The sequence below is a fragment of the Typopeltis vanoorti genome, chromosome 2 (assembly GCF_054136105.1).
Source record: "Typopeltis vanoorti isolate ZY-2024b chromosome 2, IOZ_Tvanoo_1.0, whole genome shotgun sequence".
Classification (NCBI taxonomy): Eukaryota; Metazoa; Arthropoda; class Arachnida; order Uropygi; family Thelyphonidae; genus Typopeltis; species Typopeltis vanoorti.
The window spans coordinates 49,946,147-49,963,027 of record NC_143550.1 but is presented as its reverse complement, the minus strand read 5'-3'; the positions used below and the strand labels follow the sequence as shown (position 1 = coordinate 49,963,027).

At 37.0% G+C, this 16,881-nt stretch overlaps 1 protein-coding gene across 1 annotated transcript in view; it reads left to right on the top strand.

Annotated features, from left to right (window-relative positions):
* ERp44 (Endoplasmic reticulum protein 44) overlaps positions 1–16,881 on the top strand; it is a 196,800-nt gene that overhangs the window by 35,544 nt on the left and 144,375 nt on the right. Inside the window, exon 3 of the mRNA XM_090404875.1 lies at positions 362–471. Within this exon, the coding sequence (XP_090261001.1) occupies positions 362–471 (110 nt within the window). The remainder of the gene's footprint in view (positions 1–361; positions 472–16,881) is intronic.

Here is a 16,881-nt window from a genome sequence, read left to right as displayed (position 1 = left end):
CTATTCAAGAGGCTAAAATGTTGGAAGAAATTTTTATAGTCACTTGATGATTACATTAGACACAAGATTATACTTATTGCTTGGTGCCAGCCTTATATCTATTGTTCATATGTGTATTAAAAAAAAACTGCATTTCATATTTAAGTTTGCACATTTAAATTTATGTGTAATGATGTAATGAAGGTGCTAAATTTTATTTTAGAAATAAAAAAAAATATATAATTGCACCCATGAGTCCTTGTGTTAAATATTTAGTCTCTGTAGACTAAAGATGTATAAATATTTGTTTATTAACTGAATTTGCTTTGTGCATCATATATGTATGTGTATATTTATTTATTTATTTATTTTATTTTTTTAGGTCAGAATGAACTGATATTCTTAAATTTTTATGCTGATTGGTGTAGGTTTAGTCAAATGCTTGCACCTATTTTTGATGAAACAGCAGATACTATAACGAAAGAATTTCCGGTGAGTGTTTTGTTATGTATAGTGAAGTGTTGTTTGCTTGCCTTTGTTATACTTGTTTTCTACACACCAAAAAATCCTAGATCATTTAACTTTCTGCAATAACTAATAGCAAACAAGGATTTCCATCCTGGTTTTTATGTAAAACTAAGCTAAAACTTCATTTTGTGAAAACTTATTTCTCAACAGTTCTTTTGTACTGTATATTTTTGATATAGTAATAAATGAACTTGCTTACCTTTCTCTCTACCTTAATGTGCTCTTTAAAAAGATGTACCATATTCCATATAGGATGCAAGGCTTTTTAATTGAAGATGAGCTAGTGGTCATGTTATTATTATTATTATTATGTGACACCTCCAGGGAGTCCAAGGATTCATTGAGAGAGGGCACCTGTTCTGCGACTGTCTCCACCAGCTGCAACTACACCAACACAATCTACCACCTACCATCACCATAGTATTTCCACACACAATCGCAAACATCCATGCCCACAGCGGGATTCAAACCCACAGCCTTTTTGCTAGAGAGTGGATACGCTAAACACTCGGCCAACCAGGCCAGCATGTGAAGACAAAAGAGCTCTTCATCCTGAATGTTCAGAGTTGTTGCTGTGGCATATTCCTAAAATAATAGATCAGCTACCCATGTACATGTTTCTAGGCTTGGCAAATCTGGAAGTCTTAATGTAAGGAGTTTTACAGAGATTACAGGTCAACATTGAGATGCTTTGGGTATTAATCTGCATGAGGAGTATCCAGGCCTCATCTCTTACAAAAACATGGTGCAGAATTGCCACAGTTATGCAGGAGGAAAAGAGGAAGACCTAGTAGAAGTTCTTAGCAACTCCAAATGTAAAGACAAAAGGAAAAAGCACTATAGTAAGGAACTAGACACTGGAGGTGCAAAAAAGATGCTGTTGTAGGAGGGACATTCACTCATTTCATAGAATCAGAAGATCAAGTTTTAGTGTTTTCTCCTACCTGGGTTCAAGGTTCTCGAAGTATATTACAAGACATCAATCCTAGCATCCCAGTCTTATTTGATGCAAGGAACACAGCTTGGACAGAAACCTATACATAAGACCTAGACTCCATACTATTGGAAATAGGAGTCTAAGGAATGAATTAAAGAATGAGATTCAATAATTAGAATAGCTGTCTGTTGGAAGAGGAAAGGTGTCAGTAAATGAGAACTTAAATGTGATTGATTGTAGCAGCAATTTAGAATGTAAAAGAGAGAAAGGGAGAGAAAATAGTGTTGTTTGGGAGGGATTTGATTATCAAAGATGTAAAGTTAGAGCAGTTGCTGAAAGTGTGTCTGAGAGGTGGTACAATTAATGATGACTGTGAAGTGAGAAAGAATTACAGATGATTTGACTGGGCTAGTTGGAACAAATGATTTGGGAGGCAGCATGGAATTTGAGAATGTTATAAGTTGTGAAGTGTTAAAGGTAGGATTGCAAGTATATTGCTTAGGTATGATAGGGAGCTGCAAAGAAGGGCAATGATCATGAACAGTATGATAGCAAGGATGTGTAAAAAGTGTAATCTTGTGTATATTGATCTCAGGGATAAATTCGAAGGTAAGAGAGAGCTATTTGCAGATGATGGTTTGCATCTGAGTGAGAGTGGTAGTGATAAGCTTGGTAGATTGCTGTTAAGTGGAGCAGAGAGATTTTTCTTTTCAGGAAAATGAGAACTAGACTGGGATTTCGATGTTTTTACAATAGGTGTGTTTTGGTTGGTGATGGAATGCGTGCTGTAGCTTCAGAGATTGTTTTGAAAGATGTAGATGGATTAAGGGTTCTTTTCCCTGAGAGTGATAGGAATTGTATAAAGGGAAGGGAATTTAATAAGATCTTCAATATGCCTTTTAGGCTAAGTGATAAATTTGCTGACTGGTGTGAGATTGTGAATGCAAAGACAGGGATACTAGTACTAATAGAGAGGATTCAGGTAGGAGATATGTGAATACTAATAAGGCAAATGACTGTATGAGTGGATGGAAAAAGTTGGATTTAGTTTGTGAGCTAGAAAATCAGAATGAGATGGTCAGTACAAAGTGTAGTGGTAAGAAAAGGAAGCAGTTATATTTTATGCATACTAATGCAAGAAGCATTTGGAACAAGGAGGAGTTTTGGGCATTAGCTCTTCCTGTCCCAAAAGTTAGTATTAGTTAGATGCATAGAATGTGGAGGCTATAATATTTTCATGGCACAGGGCAAACAAGACTAGGAGCGAGGTATTACCGATGATAGCCAATGAACTGCAGCTAAAAAGGGTAACAGCTCAACATCAGTGAAATGAAAAGCGGTACATTTGAGACTATCTGGTGTGGAATAGAGGATAACAGGACAAAATATATAGTTGGTTTCTTCTGTAGCCAGGTAATGCCAAGGATATAGATCAGCAAATAAACTGAGCGAGTAGAGGACAGATAATTATTATGGGGACATAGATTGGAAGAAGGAAAGGTCTCAAGGGAAAAAGGAAATAGAATCTATGCAGTTATTCAACATAGCACTTGATTGAAGGTACTAGGGGATTGAGAATGCTTGACCTTGTGATTGCGTCAGAGAATTTGTCTGTAATGAAGGGGTTACTTCACCACCAGTTGGTGAGAGTGTTCTTGTAGTTTTGACTTGGGATGTGGCTAACTGTTCTGATTATATGTGGAATTACAGAGCTGGTAATTATCTCAAACTCAGAAGACTGCTTGAAGAAGTGTCATGGAATGACATACTGCAGGGGAAGGATATTATTAGTGCTTGGGAAATAGTCAAGCAGTGTTTGAAGGAGGGGATAGCAGAATGCATACTTAGAATCAGAAGGATAAATAAAGCACAAATTAAGTGGATGAGTAATGTCATTTAGCTGAGTCGCTAAAAAAAGGAAGGCTTGTAGAAGACATTTAAAGAGAAAGGCAATCAGCAGTCTCACTACCAGTATCAAGCACAGGCCAAAAGGGTGATTGGCATGGTAATGAAGGCAAAAAAGAGTATGGGATGAAATTAGTTGATCAAGCAAAAGGAGGAGTTCTTTCAGTATGTTGCAAGTAAAAGAAAGAATGAACATGGTAGAATAATTTTGATGAATACTGATGGTAGGAAGATAATGGAAGCAGATGAAATAGTTGAATTAGTGAGTTGATCACTTTGCAAAGGTCTGACTACAATATCTCCACATCAGTGGAGATATTGTAGTAACAAATGTGACATCAGCCGATATAAAAACAAGTAGGTGATGCACGGGTATACATGGTTTTTACAGAACCTTGATATGAATACAGCTATGAGATTTCAGCTCGTTTATTATGAGAATGTGCTAGGGTATCGACAGTGCCTTCAACCAACCAGATTGTTTGAGTCTCATCTCCAAGATAGTCCCAACAAAATGGAAAGAGGGCAAAGTAATTTCATTGCATAAAGGAATCTCTAAGACAGAAGTAGCAAATTATCGACTGATCAGCATCTCAGGAGTGGTGGTCAAGATATTAGAGAAGTTGGTTAAAAGCAAGATTCCTGAATCGGTGGATAGAAATCAGATAATTTTGTGAAGGGTAGGTCATGCCTCAGTAAAAAGATTGTGAGGTGGATAAAAGAGTGGTTAGTGGATAGACATCAGAGAGTGGTTTATGGAAGAGTTGAGTCCCAGAGAAGGTATGTGACTAGCAGTGTACCACAGTGACCTGTTCTCGGGACACTGCTATTTAACTTGTACTTTAACAATATAAGTTATGATCTATGAGTAAATATTCAGTTATTTGCTTATGTAAAACTAAGTAGAGAAATAGTTAATAAGGGTAATGTGGAGATCTTGCGGGATGACATGTATAGACTAACAGTATGGGCAAAGAGGATTGGCTGTTAGTTCAATGTGGCAAAGTGTAAGGTTGTGTGTTTTTGGTTTGAAAAGATTATCAGCTATATACTGCATTGATGGAACTGAACTGCAAGAAATTATGGAGACTAGAGATTTGGGGGTAATAATGGACTCTTGTCCATTATTACATATCTGAATATGTTAAAATTCAGAGGCTATGTTGCAAAAGTCATTATAAACAACTCATAGAATTACTTGGGTTTTTTTAACATATTAAAAAGCAGAGATAAGAATGTCATCGTACCTCTTTATAAGGCCTCGATATGGTCCCATCTCGACTATTGCATTCAGATCTAGTCACCTGGGTTCCTTGGGGATGTAGAAAAGGTGGAAAGGATCCAGAGGTGGGTGACCAAGGTGGTGGCAAGTCTATGGGATGTTCCTTATGAATAGTTATTGAAGATTTTTGGGTTACAGAAATTGGCAGATAGGAGGAAGGGGGGGGGGGTATGATAGAGACATATAAGTTACCTATAATGGTTGTTATTGTATAGACATATGAAATTTTTCACTATAGGCTAGTATGGAGAAAACTAGGGGTCATCTCTGGAAATTAAGAAAGAATTTAGTTAGCAAGTGAGTGAGGACTAAATTTTTCACTTGGAGTGTGGTGAATGAGTAGAATGAGTTGCCAGAGTCATTTGTGAGTGTTGTTGACAATGAATGATTTCAATGCAAGGTATGACAGGTATTGTGTAAATGATGGTTAGTATTTGGTTTCTGGATTGTTAATGGACTACCCATGATGAGTTTATTTTTCAAAAACTTTATAATTTCCCCAGTAGAAAGAAAGAAAAATCTTCCTTTCACACAGGGGGAGAGAGAGAGAGAGACAGACAGACAGACCACCAAAGAAGTGAAAAAAATGAAATAAATAACCCTTCTCTGGTGATACATTGCACATTATGCTCTGTCCATGATTGCAGTCATGGACCTGCAGTGAGTGAATGAGGGGGGGGGGGGTCCATGCACTTCAAGTGCAGCACTATTTGAGGTAATGGACTGCAATTCCATTGATGAGAATTGTTTTATTTTAGAGCGGGTTGTCAAAAAAATATATTTTTTCATTTGAATTCATAATTTTCAACTTTTATTTTTATTAGTGTAATTTTTTATGCAAGTCCCATTCCTTGAAAGGTTATAAACTTATAGTACTTTAATACCATTGTGTTGGGTAAGGAATTAAATTAAACAAATTGAGCACTTATGTTTAATAAATGAATTACATTTAATTTACAGTTATGTTTAAATTAACACACATTTTCTTGAAAAGGAAAATGTCTTAGCTTATAGAGTCCATGATGTTATTTTCAGGAAATAACAACATGGACTAAAATATTAATTATAATAACTTTGATCTGAGGGAGCACACATCCTCATGTCTTCAACCCAGTGGCCATGACCACCCAATCCTGCACATTAGGGGGCACCATATAGGAATCTAGGCCCGACTTTGGTTGCCTTTCTTCAGCTTCATTTGTCCAGTGTTAGTGCCTATGTACATATCACTGTTTTTGTGATCCCTGATGATGGCAATGTAACATTGCCAAAATATAGGAGTGTTAATTAAAATTATTATAATTAATATTGTAGTATATGTTATTTCCTGAAAAATAATATTTATTTATTATTCTCCACTGTTCACTGCCAAAGCCCAATTTACTCCTAGTGAATCATAATAAACACCCACTCTATTATATTTAAATGATTTTATTTTATATCAATCAAAAAATCAATGATTTTTTGATTGATATAAAAAGAAGAAGAAAAATTTATTTAGTAATGTTTCCTGTAAGATTCAAAAGGCCTGGTCAGAAGATTCAAATCCCAGATGACTGTAGTTAAGCTTTTGCAGTATCCATATGTAAAAAGGGAAATAAAATTTCATGTGAGAATAACAGAGGAATATTCTTTGAGTGTTCCAGATAAGATTCATGCACACATACTTGAGAAAAGGCTAGGAAAAATTGTGGAAGGGAAACTTGGAGATGACAAGCTGAGTTCAGGCCAAATAGAGATTGCCAGATCAGGTTTGCACTTTAAGACGAAAGAGTTGAGAAATCAAGGAATATAACAAGGGTCTGTATTTGTCTTGCATGTGTGAAAAAAAAGCTGTTCAAAATTATATGGTGTAAACAAGAGACTATTGAGCTGTACATGGCCTGTATTTAAATTGTAAGTCGGCATTTAAAACTGAAGGATATAAAAAATGAAAACATGCACCCATGTCTTGCCTGATTTTACATCAGTGTCTCTACTGTTATTTATCATCTATAGGAATTGTGTTATGAAGAAAATTAGGACTGATATTGAAATTAGAGATACTAATCTCAGCTCCACTTTATGCAGATGTTATACCCTTAAATCCAGCACAAGCCTTCAGGATTACTTAATTAAATTGAGTAACTGCTTTATCAAATTTGGTATGAAAATAGGCATTTAAAAGATAGACTTGAATTAGGTGCATCCTAATGAATCCACTACTAGTACTTTCGCAGACGATTACAAACATCCATGGCATGATTTGAACCTTCAGCCTTTTAGCTGGAGAGTGGATATGCTAACCAACTGGCTGTTTGAATGTTTGTAAAAGCTTTCCAGTGAAGGCATTACAAACATTCATACCTTAAGCAGGATTCAAACTATCACAACCCACATGGGAAGTAAGCAGAGGCTTTTATCGACCAAGCTGCCAGATAGTTCTCATAGAAATGTTAACAAACATTGTGCTGTAGTCAACAAATGTAGCTGGAAATGGTATAAAAGGAACTGTTATCCTGTCATATTTTTAGACTATGCATCTATCAGACAAAATGAAGAAATGGTGCAGCAGAATCAGTTTCTTTCTGGATGTAATTTGTCACTGTAAGCATTAAATTCAGTAGCAGAGTATCCCTTTACAGAAAGATCTTTGAGTAAAGGAGAGTTGATGAGTTTATATTAGGAATTGCTCATTCTTCACCCATGTTGATATTTAGAGATAAAAACAGATTTAGTGATAATAACTAAATTATAGGCCATTATCTCAGTTTGAATGAATGCATCATCTTGGGTTCAGAGCAATATATTAAGCATGTGCATACAGAATGGCAAACACAAACTGAGTGTAAAAAGGTGGGATCCTACAGTCCTGAATAGAACCTTCTATAGGTAATGTGAAGTAATCTTGCTGAACGCCTCAAATTAATGATTCAGAATTTTGGTAATGTAAGACATCTGAATTTGTTAAGATTTGGAGAATGTTATGGTACCGTGGCAGATTCTAAAAGCAGTCTCAAATTTATATCTGCTCTTGTGTAAAAGGGAGTTTATTTTATATATATATATACAGGGTGTTCAGGATAAATTTGACAGTTTCGTAAGGAAAAAGAAAATCTTCTTTGTATCTATTAAATTTAATGAATTGACAAAAAAACATTACAGGCAGAGTTAATTACAATACTATCAACAAGATTTACTCAAAATAACCACCATTAGCATCGATCATAGCTTCAATTCTGCTTCGGAACCTCGAACAAGCTGATGCTACAGTCTCCCTGGGAAGGGCCGCAAAAACTGTTTTAATTTTATCCATTAACTGGGCTTTTGTATTACTGGAAGTGCGATTGGTGTCTTTTTCAACTGCGCCCCATACAAAATAATCCATGGGGTTAAGGTCTGGGGAGTTTGGAGGCCAAACATTTGGACTGGTGAAGTCGTAGAAATTTTCAGACAACCATTTTTGACTTTTCCCAGAGGTGTGGCAAGGGGCCGAATCCTGCTGCCATACATACGGCCTACCATTGGCTACCCTTGTTATCCAGGGCTTGACTACAGTTAGCAACTCCACGAACAAAGCCCGAATTCCAATGCCAGGGTTCTTCAACACCTGTTCCTGCAGATTTGCGAGGAATTCTGCTGTACGAACGCAATCAGATCGTCTGCTAGGGATCTTTCTTCTTGCTACATCCTCGTAGTCACCATTGCAAGTCTCTAGTTCATGCCTGATTGTTTTTACTGTATTCAGGGAGCATTGGGCAGCAGTCGTAATATCCTTATTTTGATGGCGGGCACGAATCATCATGATACAAGTTATTCTCTTCCATGATTCAGGTGGGTTCCAGCTATCCATCCTTTCTGACATCTTGTATATGAATGAAGAAGGGTCCAAACTTTTAAATGAAGAGAAGTGTGTGTTAATACATGTAACTTACGGAAAAATATAATTAATTATAAATATGTCAAATTTATCCCGAACACCCTGTATATATGTGTGTGTGTGTATGTGTGTGTGTGTGTGTGTGTGTGTATATCCATGGTATAGTCTCCCACCCTGAAACTGTTCTAGTGTAGATAATGGATGTAATTTTATGCTCCCAAATGGATATTAGCTGTTCCAGTTTCTCCAAAACATGTTAAAATGGAGAAGTAAGGGATACTGTGTATATACAACATGATTTTCTTATCTGCTTACCAAAAATTACCTGCCTTTTTTTTCTTTTTTTTTTTTTCTTTTTTTTTGTTGGAAGTTTTTTCCCACTTGATTTGATTATAATAAATTTAGTTTAATCCTTTATTCAAGTGTAAGCAAACAATTTCTGCCTGAAATATCTTCAGGACTGAGGCAACTCGTGGTAAAGGTGGACCAAGCTCTCATCACTACTTGTCTTAGTATCTCCCATAATGCAAAGCACATCTCTTTGTGGACATGTATAATGCTATGCATTAAGGGAAGTGCCACTACTCAGGCTGGTTTTGACCTTTATTGAGGTCTTGTCAGTGGGACCCAGAGGTGGTGATACTAAGGTGGAAGCAATGGAGAAGTCATATTTACCTATACGAATTGCCAAAAGGTGTCTCACCTTATTATTAAATTACTCTGGATTTAGAGAAAGATATATTGGAAGTTTTTCTCCATTACTTCCACATTAGTATCACCACCTCTGGGTCCCACTGACGAGACCTCAGTAAAGGTCGAAACTGGTCTGGGTAGTGGCCCTTCCCTTAATGCATAGCATTATACATATCTGCAAGGAGATGTGCTTTGCATTATGGAAGGTACTAAGACAAGTAGTGATGAGAGCTTGGTCCACCTTTACCATGAGTTGCCTCACTCCTGAAGATACTTCAGGTGCAAACTTTGCTTGCTTACACTTGGATAAAAGATTAAACTAAATTTATTATTACCTACCATTATTTGCTCTCCTTCTAATCATCAGATGATCTGAATGATGGAGAGGATCATTTGGTAAACAGATAAAAACCAGAATATTATCATCAATAATGCTGCATTACTTCTTGATCACTCTGAACAATGATACAAAAATATCAATCTACATATTGCTTAACACATTCACATTGGGTGATCAGATCTCTCGCTGCCACCCCAACCATCTGGCAGGGCTGAGAGAACAGGGTGCCTCATGGCGATTTTGTACTTGCACGCATGACCTGTTAATACAAGAGCTGCAATACTTGTATTGAAAGGTACAATAGAAAGTAGCATTATTATGGTTGCCTATTTGCTGGAGCAGTGACCATGGAGGTATCTGTAGAATAGACACGGTGCTGAAACACTGTGCCTGTGCGATAAAGGTTGAAGTGAGTCTATAAGAAAAGGATCATCTGTGAGCCTATTTGCATGCCTCTGGATAGCATCAAGGATTTTAAGGGAAGTTTTAGGTTCATCATCACAAACATGAGCAGTATTCTAAACATGGACAGATTTCAGATTTGTATATAGTGAATAGTTGGTTGGGTGTAAAAGAGCCTCCTGAATGAAAGAGAATGCCAAGTTTCTTGGATGCTGAGGGAGTTATTGATGTGGTGCCTTTATGCCAGGAAAGACTGGAGGTAAATGTTAGTCCAAGCAATAAGATCTGATCTTGTCTGGTGATTTGTGTATTACTGAGGGTAATGGAAGGTGAGTTGGGATCTCTTTTGTACGAGAAAAGGCAAGACTGTTTTGGTGGCATTAAACATAACAAGGTTGTCCTTGCCCCTTTGGAGGATACTATGTAGATCAATGTTTAAGGCACTACTTGTAGATGACCTTGCTGGGATGTCAGAGTACTGCATGGTTTGTTAAATGAGTAGGATGAGTGGAGAATGCTATCATCTGCAAAGCTGCAGATGGGATTAGTGGTTATTGTAAGCATGTCATTTATGTACAGTAGAAAGAGGGTAGGTGATAGAGCCTTGAGGCACTCCAGTATTGAAGTGAAGCTCTGACTCACAGAGAATGACCAGAGAGAAAGAAAACTGATTAGTCAGTTACAGAGCGTGGCAGAGAGACTGGACGATGGCAGTTTGTTTAGTAGGCCTTGATCAATGCCACTGTTAAATCTGGAATGAATACTTAAATTGTCTTTCAGTGTTTCATTTGAAGATTTAACTGAGATGCAGCATTTTTCTGGAAAAAAAAAATGACTTGTAAATAGATAATAGTTGAATCTTTGTACATATAGTATTAATAGTCTTTTCATGAAAAATTTTTATGCATAAGATCATAAATGGTCCTTAATTAACGACAAGAAAATGAAGTATTGTAAAGGCGATTTTGTAACAATAAGGTCGAAGTTTAGCATAAACAATCGTAATCTGATTAATAAGATGACCGTGGGCGATTGCGATACGAACCGAAGGCACGTGTAACCTAACCTCGCACAGACGCAATGAGAAGAGAAGGTGCGATGTGCAAAATTTGGGTGGCATCTGCAAAATCAATGAAGTAATAGGGAGAACAGTCGCGGAGCCTATAAAAGTTTTAACGACGCTAGTTCGAGGCTTCTTTTTGGTGGTTATTTTTCAACTCGTTCAGGTTTTGGGTGTTGGCTGTCCCCAGTGGTTTTTCCGTGGGTAGTTATTTCAATGTGATGGGAATGAGTAAGTGACGTTCGGCGGCGAAGATGTGGCTAAGTAGCGGGCTTGACCAAGTATAGTATTCCAATGCGACCAGACGAACAGCGAACACCAAGGTTTCAAGTAGCACCAAGCGTACATTTCCATCTTATGAGTTCCTGAGCATAAGGTTAGAAAGAAGCACGTGTCCGAAGAATTATCGACAAGACAAGGAACAAGGAATCGAAAGACAAGGAAGCGATTGGAAGAAAGTCTAAAGGAACAGAATGAGAAATATCGTCTGATTGAATTCGTCAGGCTGGTAAAGTAGAGTTTGTCTTATTGTATAATATCTTGAATCCAGGGTGAGCAATTGTGTGTAAAATTTGTAAATCGGACTAGTTAAAGCAGAATTCAGGACTTTAGCACCTATTCCTTTAACAAAGATCTTTAGTATTAGAAGTGTAAAGTTTCAAGCAGTATTGTTAAATTTAGGTCGATGAATTGTATTGAAGTTAATTAAGGAGAAGTGAGATTAAATCTACTTATTTGTATTAAGTAATTGGGATATGGGCAGGTTGAAATTTTGTTATATATCATCTGAAGAGAAATACCCATTGTGAACCTTATCATGTGTGTTAGTTTAGCTTATTTAATTTTGAGGACCATTCAGCTAGTTTGTTTTGTTTAACATGTATCATATTTAGTATGAATAAATTTCTTTGTCTTTTAACCCAAAATTTATGTCTGATTATTTAAGTCAATGCACCACCTGCTTTAATTATAGAGCCTGTATATGTAAGAAGCTTGGGAGTTTAAGATAGGAAACGGTTATGACTGCAGTTAAGAGTAAGTTAGTAAGGGCTTGAGTAATTCTGATAGTTTTGGAAATCGTGATAATCTGTGAATCATATCTCTGACAAGAAATTCTATCTTGTATAGGAACTAAGATGATGCAGCTAAACAAACAAATTCTCTTAGTTCCGAAAAGGATTTGATACCAGATTTTCAATCAGGGAGAAATTGGCTCTAGCTTGAGGCATTCTCTTTGTTTGAGCTTTGCACATGATTCTAATTCTAGGATAGGCTACAGAAAATACTAGAAGGAACGCAGCATATAAGAACTTGATTAGAGTTTTAAAGTAAGATAAAAATTTTGTTATTTAGAAAGAAATTAAAGAAGTAATAAGTTTTACAATACAATGAAAATAATAGAAGAAACAATGATGTTACACCACACAGTCAAAAGCTTTGGAAATGTCAAGGGCAACATCACAATCTGTGAATCTTGAATTGTGCAATCCGTACCGTGGATCGCTGATAACTGGTGGTCATCAATAGCCAATTCCTCCACTACTTAGAAAAGTTGACTATTGATGATTTTGTCCATTATTTTGGAGAACACAGATGATGACAATTTGTCAGTAGTTTGACAGTAAACTTCTATCGCCCTCTTTTTGGAATAGGATGGATATAAGATTGCTTCTATGCGTAGATATCAAATATGAATAATAAATGATAGAGACAATGCAGAATGGATGTTAGCTCTGGAGCACAATGTTTAAGAACAGTTGGAGAGGTGCCATTAGGACTGGAAGGTTTTTTAGTATCCAAGTTATTTTGGGAGGCATATATGGTGCTTGGATTTCAATATGGTAGGAAATGATTTTCCTTGATCTTGGTCATCTATGTGTTTAAGGAAAACAGTGATGCCGAAGATAAAGCTTTATCTTTGGGTGAAGTAATAGTGCTGCCATCAGGATGAGACTGAGATGAAAGTGCAAGAGAGAAGTTGCATCCAAAAGGCATAGCTTCCATTTGGATGGGAGGCAAGTTTTCTGCTGATGGCCTTTATGAAATCGGATTTAGATTTACTAATGATTGATTTGTATGTTGCGTGCTTTGGTATAGGCAGAGTATGAAGCTTGTTCTTGATGCAAGCTACATGCAGTTAGCTGAATTTTTATCTTTGACTGCTTTGACTCATTTTTGGTTGAACCAGGATTTAGAATGTGGATTTTGGGTTGAATGGGGAATGAAGGCTTTAATACCATTTAGTTAGAATAATTTCTGTGACTCATTCATAGCAGGTGTTAGGATCAGGTAAGTGGAAGCAATAGTCAGACCAAGGAAAGGAGTAGAAATTCCAGAGGATCACCACAATCGGCTCCTTTGTGGTGCCCAGGAATGTGAGGTCAGGAGTGGTTGGAGGAGGGGTGTTCTTTGAGTTGAGGAGACTTGTACAAGATTGTGGTTTAGTTACTGACAGGAGAGGTTACCTCTACAGTGTATCTGGAAGTAGAGCTGTTGAAAAAGAGATCTAGCGTATTCAAAGAGTAAAGAGGGTATCCAGGATTCGAGTAGGCAGATGTGCAATTTGGGTTAGGTCATTAATTATAGCAAAAACTCCTGCTTCTCATCCTCTTTGGTCAGTGGTGTTGCAGTAAAAGAGCCAGTTGTAATTGGGGACATTGAGGTCGTCCAGGAAGATGACCTTACTATTTGGATAGCTGAATTGCAGGTGGTGAAATTTCATAGAATGGAATGCAAAGAGATCTGAGCTGTTATTAGCTCAGATCTCTTCTATTTGCTGCATTTGACTAGTAAATGCAACAAATGAAAGTTACTAAATGGGGCAAGGAAACCTTGAGCCACAGAAAGTCAAAAGCAGGAGTTTCTAAATTGGTTGGCTATCTCATATTTCATAAAGGCACATGTGCCACCCTTGTGGTGAAAAGAATCATGTGTGGTTTTGGCAGTGGAGGTGGACAGTAGTAGATATAGCTGCGATCTGGATTTCTGGTCTGGAAGACTGCAAGTAATGGTGGATGTCATTTATGTTAATGCCATGGATGTTAGTAAAGTGGATATGAAAGAGAGTTTTAGTGAAGAGATTTTGGTATGGTTTGGATGTTGTGGTTAGTTGATATGTTATTTTTTTTTGATGAGATTAGTTTGAGGGACATTCACTTTTGTTGCAGTGTCACTGTTATTGTTTGTTAGTCTTCACAGGTTTGATTAGATGGAAGTATATAATGGGAACATGCAGTGAGAGAAGATACTCTTAGCCATGACTTACAAAGAGAAACCACTCTGTGTCCATGACGTTGCCTCAACAGTGCCATATACCACTGCTCGGATTCCCCCTCCAGGCATGCCATGGCAGAATATGTGGCAGCAGGATATGCACCAGACACTCCTGATTCGTTACTGACAGGTTCAGTCCCATGCCCTAACTGGCAGCCAGCCTGCAACACCACCATTTTAATGTGGTTTGTTAAATGAGTAGGATGAGTGGAGAATGCTATCATCTGCAAAGCTGCAGATGGGATTAGTGGTTATTGTGAGCATGTCATTTATTACAGTAGAAAGAGGGCAGGTGATATGACAGCCTTGAGCACTCCAGTATTGGTAGTGAAGCTCTGACTCATAGAGAATGACCAGAGAGAAAACTGACTAGTCAGTTACAGAGAGTGGCAGGGAGACTGGAGGGTGGCAATTTGTTTAGTAGGCCTTGATCAATGCCACACAGTCAAAAGCTTTGGACAAAGTTAGTGGTTATTGTACTCATGTCATTTATGTACAGTAGAAAGAAGGTAGGTGATATGACAGAGCCTTGAAGCACTCCAGTATTGGTGGTGAAGCTCTGACTCACAGAGAATGACCAGAGAGAAAACTGACTAGTCAGTTACAGAGAGTGGCAGGGAGACTGAAGGATGGCAGTTTGTTTAGTAGGCCTTGATCAATGCCACACAGTCAAAAGTACTGTACCCTTGAAATGGGAAAGTTTATGGATCTCTAAGTATGTTTTTCATGGCTTTGAAGAGTATCGTTCGCACTGTATGGGAAAGAGATAGGGAGAACAGAAACTAGAATCTCTGCTCTGGAAACCAAACATGGCATTTGCCACTTCAGACATCCAATAAGCTAGGCAGTGGTATTTCACTGGGCAATGAACATCTATTATCATATCCATGCTTGAAGTAGAAAAAGCCATCAAAAACCTGAAATGTGGAAAGGCAGCTGAATAAAAGTTTTACAGTGGCTGCACTTCATAATTCAGAAGGCCTGGTCTGAGGGAGTCAAATTCCAGACAATTGGAGTGTAGCTCTCATAGTACCCATCTATGAAAAGAAAAATAAAACTGAATGTGATAATTTGAGGTATTTCCCTATAGAGTGTTCCTGTTAAGATTTATGCAAGTGTACTTGAGGCAAACTGGATTCAGGCCAAATAGAGATTGTCTGGATCAGATTTTCACTTTAAGACAAATAGTTGAGAAATCTTAGGAATATAACAAGGGTTTGTATTTAAGTTTCATATGATTTGGAAAAGGCATATGAAAAGGTTCCAAGAGGAAAACTCTTCAGAACAGAGGTACAGGAAAATGGTTTGATGTTAAATCAGTTGTGCAAGAAGGGTGCATATTATCTCTACTGTTATTCATTATCTATGTGGATCACATTATGAAGGAAAGTGGTATTAAATCTGATATCAAAATTGGTGATGCTAATCTTAGCTCTTTACTTTATGCAGATGTTACTCCTAAATAAATCCAGTACAAGTCTGCAGGATTCTCCAACTAAATTGAATAACCATTGTAATAAATTTGGTATTAAAATCAGCGATATAAACACAATGAAAATAGGTAGAAACATTGAAAACATTAACTGTATCCTGAATGGTGAACCTATAGAACAAATAAAACATTTCTGCTATTTAGGCACAATTTTTAGTGAAGATAGCAAATTAAATATCGAAATGGAAGTTAGGTAAAGCTGGTATGGTAGGAAGTTGGCTAAATAAATTTATATGGAATAAGAAAGAATTAGTCAAAACACTAAATTAGCTGTATACAAGACAGTGTTCAAACCAATTTTAACTAATGGATCTGAGAGCTGGGTTAGAAATAAAACATTTGATCAAAGACTGGAGACCACAGATATGAAAGTTCTGAGAAAAATTAGTGGAGTGAACAGATGGCATCAGTGGCAATGTCATATTAAAAATGAGGAGATTAGGAAGGAACCTGCCATTTTTAGCATTCAGGAATGTGTTAGTGGAGCTAATCTCAGGTGGTATGGTCACTTAAACAGAATGCAAGAGGAAAGATTAACAAAACAAAACAAGTGTTCTTTGCCATGTTGGCAGGAAAAAGAAAGACCCAGAAGAAGACAATATGTAGGTGGATTGATACCATAAAAAGTGCCTTAGAAGACGGAAATATAATATCTGATAATGTTGGAGTCTTGATAGAGAACAGATTAATTTGGAGGAAAATGTTGATCAGAAATTAGTAATGGTGTAACATCATAATATCCTATACACTCATCATCATGATGAAAAATAATTCACAGTATATAACTGTAAGACCTACAGTGAAATGTATTGATTTCCAGTATTTATAAAGTGGCTAAACACTAAGCCAAGAGCTAGCTCTTTCTCAGGCCTAATTTCTCTTGTGCTAAAAACACTACGTACTTCAAATCATGTTTGTCAGGCCTCAAAAATACTGATGTATTTGTTAATTTTGATATTGACACTATTCAGTAATGTACTCTTAAAAGAAACCACATCTCTCTGACTCTTCCTCTTCCTTCTCTCAAACATAATAATAATAGCCTTATGCGCTCTTGTTATTTTACTACATGGTCTCTATTTGGCCACATGGCTGGGATATGTTGGAAGGATTTTTCAGCATACCTCAACA